The sequence below is a fragment of the Spea bombifrons genome, chromosome 3 (assembly GCF_027358695.1).
Source record: "Spea bombifrons isolate aSpeBom1 chromosome 3, aSpeBom1.2.pri, whole genome shotgun sequence".
NCBI lineage: Eukaryota > Metazoa > Chordata > Amphibia > Anura > Pelobatidae > Spea > Spea bombifrons.
Genome location: NC_071089.1, coordinates 3,200,230 through 3,220,939, shown reverse-complemented (window position 1 = coordinate 3,220,939; position 20,710 = coordinate 3,200,230). Strand labels below are relative to the sequence as shown.

The 20,710-nt window shown below is 47.6% G+C and overlaps 1 protein-coding gene across 1 annotated transcript in view; it reads left to right on the top strand.

The window, feature by feature from the left end:
* The window catches only part of KIF6 (kinesin family member 6), a 76,360-nt gene extending 56,003 nt beyond the window's left edge, over positions 1-20,357 (top strand). Inside the window, exons 16-22 of the mRNA XM_053461012.1 lie at positions 13,562-13,612; positions 16,515-16,599; positions 16,960-17,095; positions 17,315-17,379; positions 18,190-18,261; positions 18,805-18,911; positions 20,221-20,357. Coding sequence (XP_053316987.1) covers positions 13,562-13,612; positions 16,515-16,599; positions 16,960-17,095; positions 17,315-17,379; positions 18,190-18,261; positions 18,805-18,911; positions 20,221-20,237 — 533 coding nt within the window. The 3' untranslated portion in view covers positions 20,238-20,357. The remainder of the gene's footprint in view (positions 1-13,561; positions 13,613-16,514; positions 16,600-16,959; positions 17,096-17,314; positions 17,380-18,189; positions 18,262-18,804; positions 18,912-20,220) is intronic.
* The last annotated feature ends 353 nt before the right edge of the window (positions 20,358-20,710 follow it).

The window sequence follows — 20,710 nt, the reverse complement described above, 5'->3', positions numbered from 1 at the left end:
CGACGTGTTGTGGGTTCAGAGATGGGATTCTGCAGACCTTGGGTGTAACGAGGGGTTAATTCATCTGTCATCCCGGACCAGTCTGCCCGTTCTCTCCTCTGACCTCTGACACCAACAAAGCATTTCCTTCACACAGCCAAAGCTCACTGGATGTTTTCTGGACCGTTCTCTGTAAACCCTAGAGATGGTTTGGGTGAAAATCCCAGCAGATCAGCAGTTTCTGAAATACTCAGACCGGCCCGTCCGGCACCAACAACCACCACGCCGCGTTCAAAGTCACTGAAATCCCCTTTCTTCCCCATTCCGGTGCTCAGTTTGAACTTCAGGAAGTTGTCTCGACCGCGTCTACCTGCCTAAATGCATTGAGTTGCTGCCATGTGATTGGCTGATTAGCTATTTGTGTTAACGAGCAATTAAACAGGTGGGAGGTGAGTATATATATATATATGTGTGAATAAGTGTCTGTATATCAGTGACATGCGGAGTAGGTCTGCACGTTTTCCAAGCAGGTTTCATTGCCCGATTACAACCTTTGGGGTTTCCTGTTTGCATAACAAATTTTAAGGGGGAAAAACCCTGATTTTGCTGATGAACGCATCTCCAAATAAGTATTGGAGAGTAAATGGCCGCGAGGAGTCACGGGAATGTTGTTTGAACTCCGCTTGGCGTAAACAGGATGCCGGATAGGTTTAGAGTTCACAAAGACTAAATGTTGACTCGCCTTTGATGCTGCGCATGCATAGCACCCTATTGAGAATATTCGATACAGTGTTGCAGTGTTAGAGCGCCTGAACTGACGATGACCTTTCCAAATGGGGAAATCCAAGTCCGTCTGTCCCTGCGCGTCTGTAGAGCAGCGTGGATGAGTTTCTTCAACAGTCCCAGATAAATGTGAAATATCTTAGAGTTTTTCCCCAAATAAACACAACTCGCGGCCTATTTTACATATTCTGAGCAATCTCGCCTAGGCCTGGGGCAGCAGATCCGGGGGGCAGAACCAGAGCCCTATTGGGTGGTCATGCTCCCTACCGCACCGCCACTCCTTGGGCCGATATATCTCTCTCGTGTTCGGCCCATTTACACATACCTGGGACCATCCCGTCTCTGGCTACCCGGAGCCCTCCCTTCTCGGGGCTGGGTGGTGACAACGGCAGGAGATTCACCGGGGGAAAGTGGGCGGTCCCACAGGAAGTTGGGCGGGGAATGGGGACGGCCCCAACGCTGTTCCCTGACCCGGTATTTTCTCTGTAGTGACCCGGAGAAGTGGCGCATCACCTGGAGGGTTCCCAGGTGTGTATATACTAGGGCTGCAACTAACGATTATTTTAATAATCGATTAATCGGCCGATTATTTTTTCGATTAATCGATTAATCGGATAAAAAAAAACAATATGCAAATTTTTCGTTTATTTAAAAGAATTTAATGAACTGGATGTTAAAAAACAACTTAAAATTTACATTAACATTCTTATTTTGTTATGATGTAATAAAAAACAATATTTTCAAAGTACAAGAACCCAAACACAATATTTATGAAACAAAATAACCCCAAACATTCTGAAAAGAGGTGGACTATTACTGTTCAAGAAACTTTGCCCCAGCACTTTGCACTTTGCACCCAGCACTTTGCACCCAGCACTTTGCACCCAGCACTTTGCACCCAGCCCTGGCACTTTGCACCCAGCACTTTGCACCCAGCACTTTGCCCCAGCCCTGGCACTTTGCATCCAGCACTTTGCACCCAGCATTCAGCACTTTGCACCAGCACTTTGCACTTTGCACCCAGCCCTGGCACTTTGCACCCAGCACTTTGCACCCAGCCCTGGCACTTTGCACCCAGCACTGGCACTTTGCACCCAGCACTTTGCACTGTGCCCCTGCACCCAGTCTCTAACTCTGCCCTGCACCCAGCCCTGCCCCCACACTCACACTCTGCCCTGCACCCACTCTGCCCTGCACCCACACTCACACCCTGCCCTGCATCCCCACCCCCACTCTGCCCTGCACCCAGTCTCCCACTCTGCTCTGCACCCACACTCACACCCTGCATCCCCACCCCCACTCTGCCCTGCACCCAGTCTCCTGCCCTGCACCCCCCACCCCCACTCTGCCCTGCACCCCCACCCCCACTCTGCCCTGCACCCCCACCCCCACTCTGCCCTGCACCCCCACCCCCACTCTGCCCTGCACCCACACTCACGAATCGCTCTGTGCGAATGGAGCCACTCGCACAGAGCGAACCGCTCTGTGCGAATGGAGCCACTCGCACAGAGCGAACCGCTCTGTGCGAGTGGAGCCACTCGCACAGAGCGAACCGCTCTGTGCGAGTGGAGCCACTCGCACAGAGCGAACCGCTCTGTGCGAGTGGAGCCACTCGCACAGAGCGAACCGCTCTGTGCGAGTGGCTCCATTCGCACAGAGCGATTCGCTCTGTGCGAGTGGCTCTGTGCGATCCGTGCACATAGACATGAAGAATACTTACCTCCGGAACGCGTCACATCCGTCACGTAGCTAAAAGAAGGCGGAGACTGCAGAGCGTGTAGCAGAAGCGGGGAACGCTCGCGGAGGTAAGTAAAAGGAGCCGAGTGCTCCAACAACGAATTGATCACTCGATTAATCGATAACGGAAATCGTTATCGATGATTTCCGTTATCGATTATTATCGATTTTATCGATTCGTTGTTTCAGCTCTAGTATATACACTATGGAGGAATGTGTATAACCAGCACTTCCTCCATAATCTCATTTAATGGTCATCACAGGTTACAATGATGCGGAATTGGGGGGGAATCACATTTTATTTCTGGAATTCAGGGATCCGGCCGTGGAGTTTCATTGGGATTGTGGCTTACAGAGGTTCTCACGTTAAAGTCTTTACATACGCTCTCTCATTTCTATACTCTCTGTATGTCTCACTCAGAGAGTAGATTTGTCTCTTTCCCTTTTTATCAGCTTTTCCCTTCCCCCCCCCCCCATTAATTTTGCCGCATATCCCCCCGACGCCTTTATCGGTCGGGCAGAAGCAGTTTAAATGAGGGCGTCTCTCCGGCAACACTTAAAGCTTCCGTTCCACTTAACAGAACGGATTTGCTCTCTCGGATTCGCTCATGTGGCCGTCCTAACGGGTTTCTGCAGCTTTATGATGTTTTAATATATTGGCCCTACATGCGGCCAGAAATGATTAATCGCCGTTCTCCTCGATCCTGCGCGACCCCCCGTGACATGCATACTGTGTCCGGATCCCATGATGCCGAGCGCAGCGTCCCGGGAATGAATCCCCCTCTCTGATCAGATATCTGAATCCATTAAAGGCAGCTGGAGAGCGGGTTTAACACACGCCTCGTCCGTCTGCTTCTCGGTTTCAATCACTTCATGAAATGTATATTTTATACGTCTGGAAACGATAGCGTAAGAGCCTCTTGTACCGAAATCGCCGCTTTTACTCCTCCTTCCTGAAAAAAGTATTTTTATTGTTTTAAAATTAGACAAACGAGAGATTATGAGTGCGATGGACGTTCCGGCTGCTCTATCGCTCCGGCGATGCTTTTCATAAAATATACTTAGTAAATATGTATGTTTTCAAGAATTTTTTTTTCAGTTTCTACGGTAATTGTCCTAAAATGGTTTAGGACATTAGGTCATTTTGGGGGAGGCTAATACGTTTCCTCTGATTTGCATTGGGAATAAGATGTACTTTTTCTTCCAAAGAAAAAGAAGGAATAAAGATAAGGAATAAGGGGGTTATTTCCGTAGGTTAGTGTTCTAGACATCAAATCATGTAATTGTCTTTATAGATTCAAATATATATGTATCAGAAACACGTTATGTGTATACCATTGGGCAGAAACATTAATTCCTGTTCTCGGGATTTGTATGATTATTCCTCCCCGTTAAGTTATCGCTCCTGTATTGTCAAGTTACTGATGGTTGTTTATTGGTTCAAGCAGCCTTTGTAAGGTCGTGGGGTTGGCCGACTTGAGCTCGCACCTGAATTAGACACAGGGCCAGCACTACCACTTGATTGACCCAGTCTTCTTGGGTGTTGTGCTTCAAGGGTGCCATTGCTGAGTGCCCTCCTGGCGATGGAGCGAGTGTACTGCATCAGGTCTCCCTACTGAATAGACCACGCTTAAAGTCCTTTGATCCCTGACGGAGCTGATTGCAGTACCAGTGATCAGCCTGCAGGGGGATCGTCGCTGTTTCTGCTTTACATCAGCCTAATCTCCCTTGTGCCAGCTTGGAAATGTCTAGAATTTACCATTACGTACAATAGGTCATCTAACACTCAATCCATAAGACGCTCTAGTAATAAGGGTTTAAACGAATACATTGTACCGGGGACGGTATAACCCGGGTAGCCCTGATCATGAAGGAGCTAAAAAGTAGAGGAAGAGAGGTTTAGGCCGGTCAGTAAGTGGCTCCTAATGCAGACATTAGCGCACCGATGAGACCTCGCTGTCACCGTCAAGCAGTAGGAGGCGTCGGAGAACCCAGGGTTGACCCGGATTAAATAATGCTAATTGTGCCACACTCACTGGCATCAAAATAATTCCTTCATTGAAACAAAGTATCCATAAAACAATGACACAGATTTCCAAAACCCGCTTTAAGTTATTTACCAGGAGAAATCGGAGCTTTTGGGAAGAATACGTTAAACATGAAAAACATTTTCCAATAATTAATGCGGAAAAGGCTTTTTGGCTACTCGGTTTATCCTGAGAATTTGCCTGCATCTGGTCGGAAACTGATATAAAACAGACCCGCGATTGGTATGGTCGCCAGAGGAACACCTTGGGAAAAACAGCCCTGTTATTGTGACCCTCATATTAATGTTAATCGTCCATCTGCTGAACTCCTGGATTTTCGCTCATGAGATATGTATTTTGTAAGTCAAGTCATACAAGAAGCCGCTCAGCCGCCATCTTTAGTGTTGGCTGGGACAATGTAGTTTTGTGATCGTCGAGTGGCCTCTCAAAGTTTTGATGGGCATCACCAGCACTCTGTTAAGGGCCATTCTCGACCACATGAGGCCCCACTTTGTGGGATATGAAGTGACCTTGTAGAGGAAACTCAGATTCAAGGCATTAGGTCATCAGGCATGTATCACGCGTACACGCGTGTATCCGATCAGCAGCAGGTATGTGGGAGGCTCATTTTCGCCAGTTTACCCGATGGCCAGTCTGGGCCTAATGAGAAGACGAGGAGCCAGCTGACCTTGGCATGTACTTGGACAGAACAGACAAAGTTCATCTTAATGGGAACCCTGGGCCTCGTAGACAGAACATTGGAAGGATTCCAGTCGATTTTCTTTACCGTACTCTTCAAGAGATGAAACCCGGTGAGATACGGTGTGGGGCAATAGCTGGTAGGCTTCAATTGTTTAAGGCTGGGGTGACCTGATGAGGAGCTTCCAGCTAATGGTAACTCATTAAGTCTTTCTCAGACCCTTTTAGCAGCAAAGGGGGCTTCCACACTCTGAACCATCACAGATCCGGAAGTTCTCTACATTCTGCTGCGGTTGGGTTAATTCCACCGCTAGACCCAAACGCTGAGCTGTCCTCTTCCTCCTCTTTTTCTCTGTTCAGGGAACATATCGATATTTGTGTTCATTGGCTACGGAGCGTAGTTTGCAGCTTAAGCCGAGTATATGACCCTCTCCTCCCAACAGTAATTCAGTGAAGGACTTGGCGGTCTTCGCTAGCGCAGAACCATCAGAAAGTAGATATGGCTACCGCTCCGTGATCCGGATCGGTGAATACAGAACTGCAGCGCCTCGATATGGGCTGCCGGCGTCTTGTGTAGCTGTGGGCATTCATATCAATAGTATGATTTGTAAGGTTTTCCAAAAAAAAAACCAAACCAATAGGAGATCCCAGCAGGGAGAGCGATCGGAGATCCCAGCAGGGAGAGCGATCGGAGATCCCAGCAGGGAGAGCGATAGGAGATCCCAGCTGGGTCTCTCTTCTCCTCAAATGGCCTTCTTGCAGGTGTCGGCTTTGACTCCTCCTGGAAGGGAATAACCGATTGCTCGATTGGGCTTTCTGTATGTAACAGTGCAGCGGTGCTCGTGAGGAGCGCCGTTAAACTTGATCAATAGACAGCCTCATCTGTCCCGTGTTGCAGGAGGGAGATGTCCATGCCGCTGCGGAAGACGTACGTCCAATTTTTAGCGACAGGGTTAATGTGCCAGACAGATGCGCCATTGTGTGGTAACCGGGCGCTGATTAGTGCTAGATTAGGTAAGCGCCCAACGGGTAGCCCAGCGATATCCCCTGCCCCCTCCACGCTGGTTCTTTTTAAGACGTTTACATTTTTCTAGTTGAATAATCTGTTATTTACATCCCATAATCACAAGCATTCGCCCATCAGCTCCCAACATGTCTGCGTCTGGAGGTCCTGCCAGGGCTTTAATGAAAATTTTACCCAGATGCTCTGTATTGGCTGCTAGGAGAGGCAGTCGGCAGACCAGGTTTATATGTGAACGCAGCAAGCGTTTTCTTACTACAAGGCTCCAGGTGTAAAATAGGCATGTTCCATACCTCCCAAGTGTCCCTGTTTAGTTTGACCAGTCCCTCTTTGGGCTCCAAATCCTTGTTTCCTCCACTGATGTCACCCTTTCTCTCTCCTGTGTCCCTCTCTCCTCCCCTGATGCCCCCTCTCTCCCCCCTGATTCCCTCTTTTCTAGGAGGTCAGAATGTTTGCTGGGTATGAGAGGATCGCAGGGTTCTACAGCCCTAAAAGCCCTGATAATGTGTATAGAAACAGCAGGGAACGGCTATATAAATTAAACGGGGTAAATAAACCCCATTATTCTTCTTCTAAATACCCCGCCCAGTTACACAAATAGCCCGCAATAGGGCACAAGATCACATAAAGCCCCAGTCACACTTCTACCCCCCCCCCAAAAAAAAAGTGCCCATCTCTGGTGCTTTTAAATATCGGGAGGTATCCCGTCCATTTCTCCAGAAGCAACTAAAATTATGATTCCCAAATAGATTACTGCAGCCGTCTCCTGTTACTTCTCTGCAGCCACCATCTATGCCATTTCCTTACGCACAGCTAATAAAATCTATTAAACATCTAGTAAAGGTAAAGAAACAAAGCTGCAGAATAATGCACTCTATTGGTTCCTGCCGTGGATGCAGAAAGAGGTCATGTGATGCGCCAGTCTAATTAGCAAATGGCGTTCATCAATTTTAATGGCTGCTAAACCCATTAACGTTTTAAAAGTATATTCCGCCTGCAGCCCATGCACTAAATCCTTCCTGGCCTTTATTATATTTATATCCCCCGATTACCGCAGGCGCTCCCGTTCGTTCATCGAATAAAAATCTGCTCGTTGCCCTCCCCTCCGAGGCTACAGATCGGGGGGGGTAGCGATATATGCCGAGGTGTGCCCAGCCCCATCATATAAACTTCTGCCCCCCCTGCCTCCAGGGACATTATCATTCCGATATTATTCGATATTATCTGATATTATCCGATATTGTTTTTAATGCCACATTTACATTTCAGTTATTTAAATAGCGCCAGCAGATTCCGTAGCGCTGTTGCAACAGGGGACAGTAGAAATCATTAATAGATGACGTAGAGAAGAGCGCCCTGTTCCTGTGAGCTTACAATCTATAATTTCCGAGTAGATGCTGTTACTAGCAGGGGCACTGAAAGCTGCATATGTCATATCGTGTTATTAGGTGTCTGGATGTATATGACTTTAACTCCACGTATTATACATATTTAGTGTTCTAGAACTCTAAATAAAATATTATTACATGTGATGCATGGAGATATAAACTATTATCACATGTGTGATGCGGGGGGCTGGCGTGTCTCTGTCACCATTGGTCCTCCTGCTGGCTAATCAGACATTTATCTCATTCTGTGAGTTAAAAGCAGAGTTTCTAAGCCCATTATACTTGTCCCACGGCCCCGGGTATTCCCAGTATAGCCAGATGGTTTTCCAGCCCCTGTTTAATCTTACTGGTTAATGGCGATGGGGCAGTTACAGGTACTTTGATGTCGCGACGCATGCCATATTTCCCAAAGGTGAAATGTACATCGTGACCACCAAGCATGAACTTAGAAGCTTCCACGCTTCTTCACCGGGCTTCAGAGCAACAAGTGGTTCGTTATTACCCCAGTGGGAAGAAAATTTGCCCCAGCTCTCCACCCCCACCTCTTTATTACTTTATATCGCCTGTATAAAAAGTTGGAAACATGATACTAATTGGACCATTAATACAAGAAGAGCAGCGGGATCGTAACCTTCTCGCCCTGGATCCTCCATGCGGGATTTAGGGATCTGCCGGGCTCGGTGCCGGAGCCAAGACCGAAGTACCCCATAAACACGTTTGTTCTTCCTAATCTCAGCCCATGGCGGGAACATTTTGTTTACTCTCCCTGCATTTTCTTCTTTTGCAAACAAAAAATCCATCATGTAAGGGAGCCAGAGCCCTCTCTATCCTCTCTTCACCCCGAGCCATCTAGAACGCTACACGGAACAATGATTTTCCAACCTCACTGGCCTCCTGCCTGGAGGTCCAACCTGGCCCGTTGGTTCAGCTTCAAACCCGAGGACCGTTAAAGGGCCATCACCTCCAGAAGATGGCTGGAAATCCGCGCATTCCTGGCCATTAATTCTTGGCTCATTAGCTTGGCAATAAGACACCCAAAATATATTTCAGATGTGTTTGTTCTGGATGAAACCGTCCCATTCCTGAAGTATTTGTGAAGACTGTCGATAGATTATTCCGTGTGATACGCACGAGCAGGCGCTCTATTATCGCCACTAGAATCCGGATCCTCTCTGTGCCAGCCGGGCTTTGTAGAGAACGCAAAAAATCACAAAGGGACAAGTGCCCCCCCCCCACGGAGATCTCTGTCTTCATGGGCAGCGGCTTTATATGGGGGGGTGAGTCCGGTTCCATATATAGGCGGTGGGCAGGGAGGGGGCGTGGCCGAAGGCCGATCCCCCTTCCCGGACTCAGAGACCCCGGAAAGCAACATTTCACCCGGAGACTCCGGATCACACCAGGAGAATTCCCAAGCTTGTGAATAGAATAATAAAAAAAATCCAATAAATGGTGAAGTTAAAACAAAAGCTTTAATCGCATGAATCTTCCGCATTTTTCCAAGGTGAAAAGTATCAGAGTTATAAAAGAGCAATTCTGGTGCAAACTGTGAAAAAAGGTGATTTTATGGCCATAACTCCCAATGGAAAATCCCTACTGATTGGGTCATTCCATTGCTGTTGTGAAAAGACCACCTTTAAAGCTCTATAAACAAGACCACCAGCTTCATCGCATAGTTTATTATAGGGTTCATTCAAGGTAAAGGAGCTGCTTGTTGTCTGTTCTGGACCGCTGGCATCTACCTTTTTTTAAATCCTGAAATACTTTTTCTTTCTTTTTTTTTTCTTCTTCTCCTCTCCGGAATTTGGTAACGCAGATGGAAACATTTCCTTCCAAACAGAACAACCCCAGAAGTTTTCCTCTCTCTCTCCGCCTCGGACAGAATGTCCGTGTCTTTGCCAGATAGAAGTTTAATCAAAAAAATCCATTATTGAGTTCACCGTTTTGATGGAAATTGTAATGAATTCATCGTTACACGGGATCCTGTTAGGAAAACGTTCTGTCTTTATGAGAAACATCAGCCAGCGTTAAAGAAACCATTCAGTGAGAAATGTTCTCCTCGACTTCCGGCCCGGAAACGATTTTACGTTTAGCTGCCCGTTGGAATACGGATTCATTACTCCCAGCCAGGACAGGGCCGGCTGAAAAGGATCCAGCTACGATGTAACAGCCCTGGTCTACAACCGGCTATAAAACAAAGCGGGTTCTCCGTGCGTGGAATCCAGAACAATATCCTGAGAACATCTCCCTGAAACGTTCTTTCGCACATTCTTTCGCTAATGAGTTGGATTTGGTGAGCGAGCGTTCCCGGGTTATTTCCGCTGGGATACTTCGCTTAGAGCAATCAGAGATTGCTGGAGTAGTCCGCGGCTGTGCCTAGCATCCAGCGAGGAAATCCAGGAGAAACGCTGGACCCGGGACAGGGATTTTACGAGAGCGGTGTTTCTGTAGCAGCTCGTAAGTCTCGCGGCTGACGGTCTCCAGTTGATGCGGCGTTCTTACCGCAGAGTTCAGGGCTCTCTCGGTTCTACCTGTATTAGCCAGGAATTAGAGCCACGTTTGGCCACGTATATCGAACGTTAACGCGCCCCTTGTGGTTACGCGACAGCCCCCCCTTTGGTTTTGATGGTCCTGCAGGTGTGATGAGAGGGATTCAGACATGCACTGAGAGACACATACATGTCTTATGGACGTCGCTCTGCGTTGCGCATGCTGGTGTCCCCTGCAGTATGATGCTGGGTTACAGGGGGGGGACACTGATGTCCTTCAACTGTGACCCAAGCCAGGCCGTGCCTGAAAGAATCCGGGTAGCCAGGAAATCATCTCAACCTGCATTGTACCAACATCCCTGATATTTCCCTGCTATTCCTGACTTTGGCTTCGGTCGCCCGACTTCTGCTGACCTCGCGTCCTCGCTTTCTAACCTCGGCTAAACTGACCAAGAAGGCGTCCGCCTGGTTTGCCTATATCTGCTCCGGATTTAGAAGTGCTCCTCTATCACAATCACCGTACGGTCACCCGGCTAACCCCACCGGGGCTCGTGCCCTGTACCTGCCACCCTACAAAGCTTTACGACCGCGGGTAGTGAATAAGTCACTTTATCAGATGACTTCATTTTAATGCGGAGTATCTGAACGCATCTCATGGATGCCTACAACCTCCCAATAACCTCAACAGAGAAGCACGTGAGAAAACCGAGACCCCCCATAAACACAGCCCCCCACGTAACACTGACATTACAGCGTGAGGTTATACCAAATTGGGTCATTATAATAATAATTGGGTTATTACAAACGTTGTGCTCCATACAACTCATGTGGAGAGGTACCCACAGTATGATGTCATACTCACCAACATTTCCTTCCTGATCCCAGCACAAAGGGGGCGGGGCCACGCACTCTCCGCGACCCTGGGCTACCCGGTGCCGGTCGTCTGGAGCTCATTTACAAGCAGTTAGGCCGCCCGTACACCGTGTAAATGCCGCGTTTATACAGAACTTTCCGGAATGATAATGTCCAGCTCATAGGTGTAAGAGCGGCATCAGCGGCAACCAGTTTTGCCCCCACCAGCACTAGACATAACATTTGCAGAAGATCGTGAAAAACCCAAAATTCACAAAAAAAAGAGAGGCTCCAGGTGTAAAACTCTACCTGGATCCACCATCTGTCCTTCTTTGGGGTTACGCCGGTTATTTTTCTAATTGAGCCCAAATATTATGGCCATTTTCGTGTCACTCTCAGAGCCGTCGGATGCGTTTTCCGGATATTCATGAAGAGGGAAACACAAACAACATGTCCAGGAGCAGCGGAAAAATCTAAGACTTATTAACCCTTCCCACCCTTAATATTACTAAATAAATGCACTAATAATGCACACATTCTCTTAACCGGCCCACAGAGATCTGTTCATTTGTTGCTAAACCCTGCAGCCAGATGTATCGTAAAGTCCAGATAATTCTCTATGTTTCTGCGCATGATATGTTCGGGACACCGATTTCCTCGACATTGCCAGAGATATAAAGCGCTCGATAGAAACCAAATGGCCGGCATCACCCTGTAATCCCCGTAATAAAACGCGTTGGGTCGGAGACGCTGGATGCATTACTAGAGAAGACGTCTCTAGGTGTCTGTAAAGGTTTTATGGCAAGTTCACCAGCAGAGTCATACATACAACTGTTCAAAAGTTTGGGGTCACTTTAAAAAGTCCTTGTTTTTTTTTTTTTTTTAAAAGAAAAGCGGATTTTGTCCTTTAAAACAACATGAAATGGGTCAGAAATCCAGCGCAGACGGGGTTAATATTGTAAATGACTATCAGAGCTTATTTGTAATGGAAAATCTTCATAGGTGTACAGAGGCCCTTTATCACTCCCATCACTCCTGTGTTCCGATGGCCCTTTATCACTCCCATCACTCCTGTGTTCCGATGGCCCTTTATCACTCCCATCACTCCTGTGCTCCAATGGCCCTTTATCACTCCCATCACTCCTGTGTTCCAATGGCCCTTTATCACTCCCATCACTCCTGTGTTCAGATGGCCCTTTATCACTCCCATCACTCCTGGGTTCCAATGGCAACTTGTGTTTGCTGATCCAAGTTTAAGAAATGTCCTTGTTTTCCATGTGGTGTACACAGGTAACTTGTACTATATAGAATCACTTTAGATTTATTACAGATTGATGTCTGAGACCTGCACTGAATAATGCACACATATATAATAAAAATGTGTGCGTATGATATATATATATATATTTAATAAAGTATATAAATGTTAAGCAGATCCTGAAAGTCATATATTTACATGTTTTGCCATTTTTCTAGTTCTGGGGTATTGAAGTCGCCTGTTTCTTCTGACACGATCCGCCTCTCTTCCATGTCACTTTGTATCTGTTTCCCCTCGCTTTAGTCCCATGCTGGTTCTAGATCCCCCTGTTAAGGGTGGTAGGTAAGTGGAACAACTTCCCAGCAGAAGTGGTAGAGGGTAATACAGTCAGGGGATTAAACATGCATGGGATAGACATACGGCTCCTGAATCTAAGACGAGACCAACGACTGATAAGGTTTGAGTCTTTACAGCAGGAGAAACGGACGACTAGACGGGGGCCGCCGGGGGCCGATCTGCCGGCGGGTTCTGTGTTTTAGTCTCTGGCCCCTCCATACCTCTCCCGGTGCCTCTGTCTGGGAGATACAGCCAAAGCCAACACATTTATCAAGAGGTTTAATGACAGCTCGCCGCACGCCGCGCACGTTCTCCAATCCTCCTGTGAATAGAGCGGTCCGGACAGGCGGGATTCTCGCTGTCTTATCTCTAAAGGAAAGAATGTCTGCTGCAGACAGTGATCGGGTATTAATCGCATTAATCGCTTCATGAATTGGCCTATTGAGCTCTGCGCAAGAACAACTTCTCTACCGCGATTGACTTTCTTTTTGGTTCCTTTTTTCTTAGATAAACTCATTGGGTTTCTCCGCGTTGCCGCTGCCTGTGATCATCGGCAACACACGGGGGAAACATACAAACCCAGAACCCGCCCGCGGATCGGCCCCATTTGGCCCGCTTGGTCTGCCTGTTTTTCCTGCTGTAACGACTCAAACCTTAATCAGTCGTTGGTCTCGTCTTAGATTCACGAGCCGTATGTCTATCCCGCGCATGTTTAATCCCCTCACTGTATTACCCTCTGCCAGGAGGCGGTTCCACTTATCTACCACCCTCTCAGTAATTACCTTGGTATGTACATCTCAGAACAATTAATTACTAATCTCTCTAGCAAGAATTGGCACCCAGTTGATGCTCGGGGGGGGGTTATATTCTCCATTCTCTAGTTGCTGCTCGGTGTATAGCGAGCAACTGATTTGATGCCCCCCATTTACAGCTGTTTTTACCCATTTAATGCACATTTCACTATTTTCACCATTTGTTAATTTTTTTTATTTTAGATCAACTGAAAGGGGAAGTGGAACAACGCAGACTGCAAAGAGCTGCCCTGGGTAAGCCCAGTGACCTCCAGCAGACATTGTGATGTTTGTTACCGGCGCCATCTTTCTCTCCCAAGGGTCCTTGATCTTCTCCCCTGTACCTTCTCCTCTGTACCATCTCCCCTGTACCTTCTCCCTTGTACCTTCTCCCCTGTACCTTCTCCCCTGTACCTTCTCCCCTGTACCTTCTCCCCTGTACCTTCTCCCCTGTAACTTCTCCCCTGTACCTTCTCCCCTGTATCTACTCCCCTGTATCTTCTCCTCTGTACCTTCTCCGCTGTACCTTCTCCCCTGTATCCACTCCCCTGTACCTTCTCCCCTGTACCCTGTATCTTCTCCCCTGTATCTACTCTGTATCTTCTTCTCTGTATCTTCTCCTCTGTACCTTCTCCTCCGTATCTTCTCCCCTGTACCTTCTCCTCTGTATCTTCTCCCCTGTACCTTCTCCTCCGTATCTTCTCACCTGTATCTTCTCCCCTGTATCTTCTCCCCTGTACCTTCTCCTCCGTACCTTCTCCTCTGTGTCTTCTCCCCTGTATCTACTCCCCTGTACCCTGTACCTTCTCCCCTGTATCTTCTCCCCTGTATCTTCTCTAGACTTCCAAATCAGCTGCCCCCCCCCTTAATTTACCCCAACATACTGCTGTCTGTAAACATCTTAGACGTTCAGACCCTTTCCCGAGCGGACTTCCCACCAATATCCCTCCAGCATCTTCTGAATGTTTTATTTGGTGTATTCTGGTTAAACACTATTCTAAAGTGACATTTACACACAAATGGCAGCCACAATATGAGGCTACTACAGGCATTAAGGGCATCATCTGCATTTACGTAATTTGGCGGCCACTGGCCTTAAAGCGCCAGGGCCACATAGATGGCCGGTGCTGGCCTGTTACGTAGTCAAACGGCTAAGATTATCTCCCTCGTGTTTTATGTCAAGTTGTGAGAATATGGAGACCCCCGGCCATGTCTTCCTGAGGCTTGTAAAACGTCGAGTTTGGCTGGTAGCCCTGTGGTTACCCCGGGGTGTCTCCCCTCCTGGCCCATGCACCGGTCATTATGATCTCGCTCAGCAAACAGGTTTTGGAAGTCCAATGAATTATTAGAAATCGCAGCGATCTCTCCCAGCTGGGAGCGTCTCCTCGTCCCGTCAGCCATGACAGGCCGCTCCCTCTCCCGTCAGCCATGACAGGCCGTTCCCTCTCCCGTCAGCCATGACAGGCCGCTCCCGTCAGCCATGACAGGCCGCTCCCTCTCCCGTCAGCCATGACAGGCCGTTCCTTCTCCCGTCAGCCATGACAGGCTGTTCCCTCTCCCGTCAGCCATGACAGGCCGTTCCCTCTCCCGTCAGCCATAACAGGCCGGTTCTTGTCCCGTCAGCCATGACAGACCGTTCCTTCTTCCGTCAGCCATGACGGGGCGTTCCTTCTCCCATCAGCCATAACATGCCGTTCCTTCTCTCGTCAGCCATGACAGGCCGTTCCTTCTACCGTCAGAAATCGTTCATTTAATTTCCAGATAAAACAATCGCAGACCAGTAAATATTTTCACGTAAAAACATAAACCAGACACTTTGTCCACGGAGCCGCGTGACTCGGCCAAACATTCGGCGTCCCCACAACCATCGCGTACGTGATGTAAAGTGCCGAGCATCCCATAAACCTCGACATGCGCTGTAAACAACAATTAATATAACACGCTGCGTTTACAGTTATGTTTATGCACCGCCATCATGCGCGGCCCCTCCAGCTGCGATCAAACTTTAATACCCCTTAATGACAAAGCTGTACATGTACGGGCTCACAATGAATTGTTTTTAATGGGTTTAAGGACAATCCATTGTCCTTAAGGGGTTAATACCCCGTATTCAGTGTCTTTTAAGAACTGCTGGAGGCCTAGGGGTCCGCTGCACCCCCCCCTCCGCACCCCCGAGCTGGATTGCCGTTAAGTTAAGCGGTGGCTTCCGGTAAGCGTCCTGCTGAATGTTTAGTTCTTAATCCGCTAACGAGCCAAATAGAGCCGGGGGGGGGGGAGTGGGTTTCGCGGGAGGAAGAAATAAGTTTGCGGCGTCGCGCTAGCGACCTCTAGTGGCGGGAAGCTAAGAGTTCAAGGACTATAAAGCAGTATGTGCGTAATAAACTCTGCTGTATAGGATTCAGAGATGTAGAGATGTGTAGAGATCTCGAGCTGCAGGTGGATTTAATACCTGGATTTAGCTCTAAAGTAAAATCCCTAAGGGGTGACCCTGTAACACAACGGAGCGACGAGAGCTCATGCTTTAAATAAACGACCGCACCGCGAGCGGATATGTGATCGTCATCAATAACGGGCAGCGGAACACAAATTCACCCCAAATTCCAGGGAACCCTCGCTTCTGGTTCTTTGTGTCTTTTTGAAGCTTGGGAGCCGCCATCTTGGATTTCCCTCATAAGAGGCAGCTGTAGTAATAGGACCGAGCTGTCGGGTATAAGGCCCGGGTATAACAAATAATATTACACGGTAACGAATATCATGTGATAAATATTATTGATGGTAGGTGAAACGCCCACGTTATTCTGTGGCCCTGGTCCAAAATTACTTGCCAGTGATCCAGGTGCCACTCCCCGGTTTTCCCTCCCCGATTCCTGTTTGCTTTTTGTTAATGATTACTTTATTAGCGATTTTACTTATTCCTTCTACAGAATTCATTTTTATTCTCATAAATAAATAAATAACTGATAAAATCTTACAAATATTATTTGGAATAAACCCCCCTATTATGTTTTTTGTAATGCAAAAGGCTGCCTCAACCAATCAGCAACAATCAGCAACTTAACAATGGGGGAGAGATCCCGTCTTCTGATTCGCGCGGCACTTTGTCCCGGCCCGTGCCGATCTGCTTAACGAAGCCCGTTCTCTGTAAATTAACCCTTAGGAGTGTCCGGTTCCTCCGATGAGTTGGACAAGCTGGATCCGGCAGAAGAGGAGCTCCGGGGCCAAATGGAAGAGGAGAAAAAGAGGTAACCGAGGAGAAATCTCATCGCCTTTTGGAGTCCAGAGGGAACTAAGTGGCAAAATGTGAAAAAAACTTTTTGTCTTCTTTTGGGTGGTTTACGTACGAGGGTTAATGATCACTATGTATGGGTTTAAGGCTCAGAGGGTTCTCCATACATTGTGATATTATTGAGACATTTCTCAATAGTGTCCAGTAGCGCTTCTAATGGTTTGTATCACAGTCCTGTTGTCAGCCCCCCGCTCCAGATGCCCCCATCCGCAGCCATCCATGCAGCTTCCCTAGCGCAGTATGTTATTATGGCAGTATTATACGATTGCAGTATGGAAGTTTCACCGCATCGCGCTGACTTCTTTCTGTGCCGCAGATACAAAATACTCTTCGGCCGCCTGAAGGGGCTGAAGACGGAGATCGAGCACCTGCAGCTTCTGATGGAGAAAGCCAAGATAAAGCTGCAGAAAGAGTTCGAAGAGTGGTGGTCCGCGGAGGAAGAGAGTCTGCAGGTATCCGATCCCATTCATCTCCGGCCAATAAACCATCATACCCCCCGTCATTAGTACCGTGTAATACCCTCATCAGCCCGATATATTATCCCCATTGTGCCCCCAATAGTGAGTCTATTTGCCCCCCAAAGTGCAAATGAACAATTTCTGGCATTGGCCGAGGATTAGTAGGCGGCGGGTATACAAAGCAATTAACTTATTTTCCTGTAGATGAAGCAGAACTTGCCGGCAGCAAACCCTGCGTCACCTTCAGCACCGATCCCGCGGCATCACCATCACAGCAGGTACCGCACGAGGGCATTCGTCACCACCATCCGATTGTAGCGCTCGTGCCCCCCCATAATGCAGTCGTAGCCCACATGTCTCGGGCGTAAGATGAGACCTCCCGGCACTGAGAGAGACCCCCGCCACTGAATTTAGATTTACAGAAACAAAAGTTAAGGAGGGCCCTGCGCAAAGGATCTTACACTCTATAATGTGCAGTACTTAATATAACCACTTACCCATGCAGAGTGGCTGGAATAATTAACACAGTTTCTAATAAAGTTAATTAAAAATACAGACTGTCCATATTTTCAGCTGTTTGCTCACTGCGTGACATCGCTGCCACCTAGTGAGCAAGCTGAGAATTACACCTGGTGTACTGTATATAGATAAAGAGATATAGATAAAATATATATATTTTAGAAAGGGAGAAGAGCTCCCGAAAGCTAGTCATTCCAAAATTCTGTTAGTCCAATAAAAAAGGTATTTTCACAAGATACTTATTCCATCTGTTATTTGATATTGACACCACTGGACTAATACGGCTGCAACCTCTACTCTACTAGATATTGAGGGTTAATTAGCCTGATAACAATAACTAATGATCACACGGTGAAACACTAACATTTCATGTGTGGGTTTTAATATATTTATTTATATCTGTTTTTCCGTTTTTTTCCCTAATCTGAGTCGGGGGCTGGGATTGGGGGATCTGAGTTCTCGAGCCGAGTTCATGAACCCCATATTCAGCATTTAGCGGATTTACTGCAGGGGTATTTTAGGGTCAGATTCACTAAATCCTTTAAAATGTTACTTTCTTGTTCTAACAGCATCTCAGGCTCAGTGGACCCGGCAGCGAGAAGCTTCGCAAGCAGCCTGGATGATTCGGCCGCCCGGCGCAGGTTAGTCCCAATCCCGGCGTACTGAGAGTAACTCAGCGAGGGGGACGCCACGGCCCTAACGGACAGGATTTACCCCAATCACACCATAGCATACGTACAGCCTTAGATTGCCGGTACAACGCACCGACCCGAGACAAACGGTGACAGCTAAACCGTTCTAGTTAATGGTCCTTATGGAGATCAAGACCTGTCAGGAGGTAATAATACCTGTAATCAAGCAGGGATTCCAGCTGTGATATAGCAGGGAGGAAAACACCAATCAGGATGCTCAAATGCCATTAAATCTGCCCATTCAATCACACCTGAGACTGGGGTAAAAACCCTGAAAACCTGCCCCATCACGCTGAGACTGCATAAAAAAAGAATAGAACGATTTTATTAAACTGCATTTATGGACCTGAATTAATCAGAAAGTATTATTTACATGATTTCTTCAAAAGTCACAAAATGAAGCTTTTTATTATTAAACCTGTAGCTGCGTTTCCCGGCTATGCTATATTTGCTATATTTTTAGATATAACCTTATATATATTTATCTTTCAGACCCCCCCAGACAGCAGAGACCCCGATTCCACTCACGGGGGACAGTCAGACAGATGCCGACATTCTGGCTTTCGTGAGAGCCCGTCAGAATCTCCTGCAGAGAAAAGGTAAGTCCGAGCGCTGCGGGTGATGAACGCGGGCGCCGCGTTAGATTTGGGCCGGCTGCGTGACACACATTGTAAAAACATGGCTGCCCAGCGGCGGCCATTGAAACAAATCCGACCAAATGGGTAAATGAAATAATTATTTCTTTGCTCAGTGTGGTGTTTGAGCCGGGAAAGTCACCCAAAATATCACGACTCACAACAATGGCGCCTCCTGTTGATGTCACAAAATCAGTGTAATAAACGCTGTTTATGTGAGTTCCTTTAGCACTGATTGAAACCTTATAACAAGCATTGGTTGTCCCAGGTGGGGCATGCGTGTAAAATCACTAATGTCCCAGGTATAGTATGTGTGATGTCACTGATGTCCCAGGTATAGCGTGTGTGATGTCACTAATGTCCCAGGTATAGTATGTGTGATGTCACTGATGTCCCAGGTATAGCGTGTGTGATGTCACTAATGTCCTGGGTATAGTGTGTGTGATGTCACTGATGTCTCAGGTATAGGGTGTGTGATGTCACTGATATCCCAGGTATAGTGTGTGTGATGTCACTGATATCCCAGGTATAGCGTGTGTGATATCACTGATTTTCCAGGTTTAGTATGTGTGATGTCACTAATGCCCCAGGTATAATGTGTGTGATGTCACTAATGTCCCAGGTATAGTGTGTGTGATGTCACTGATATCCCAGGTATAGTGTGTGTGATGTCACTAATGCCCCAGGTATAATGTGTGTGATGTCACTAATGTCCCAGGTGTAGCGCATTTGATGTCACTGATGTCCCAGGTATAGTGTGTGTGATGTCACTGATATCCCAGGGATAATGATGTCACTGATACTCCAGGAACAAGCGGTATGTGATGTCACTGACATCCCAGGTATAGTGAGTATGATGTCACTGATGTCCCAGGTATAGAGTGTGTGATGTCACTGACGTCCCAGATATAGTGCGTATGATGTCACTGATGTCCCAGGTACGGGGTGCGGGGTCCCTGATGTCCAGTAAATTTTTCATGCAGTGCCCTTTAGCTGCCGACAGATTCCTGCAGGAGGTTTTGATGCCAATTTCCCGGTATTAAAGCTTAAAAGATGACCGGTATAAGGGATGTGTGTAATCGGGACATTCCCCGACCTTCCAGGGTCTGCGGTGTCTGATTGCTCCCATAATGCTCAGCCAGAAATTAGAAGCATACCGTCCTGCAGCTGCAGTGCAATCGAATGGTCGTCTCCGACAAACCGAGTGACTTATTGAAAAACAATCTGCAGACTGCAGAGTATTTGAATCCGTTTCCATGTGTCTTTAACGCAGGATCGCCGCAGCAGTGACCGTGTACAGCGAGGGGACACGTGCGGCCCCCCATACTGTACCGCGCCATCTTCTCTCATCTTCCCACCATCCACATCACTGCAGCCGGGACACGGCCCCGGAATCACCCAGAAATCCTCGTCATTTGGGAACGGCCGAAAAAACACAACATCCTCCAAATGACTTCTGTCTGCGGGGAGCGCAGTCCGTGCCGGGATAACCGAAATGATTTCTGAGCCCAAAACATAATATTTCACACCAAAATTCTGTAACGTAAAACCGGGTGTTTATTTCAGACCAAGAGCTTCTCTATCAGCCCTCAGAGGACATCAAAACCACTTGTAACGGAAATGCGTCCGACAGCCCCTGATGGGCATCTCATGGTCGCCTCTGAGACACCAGGAAGCTTCTTCCAACATCGCACTCTCCACACCCGGGGGCCGAAGCATTTTATTCCGAGCTCCAGCGATAGCTTCTATCCATAAATAACAAT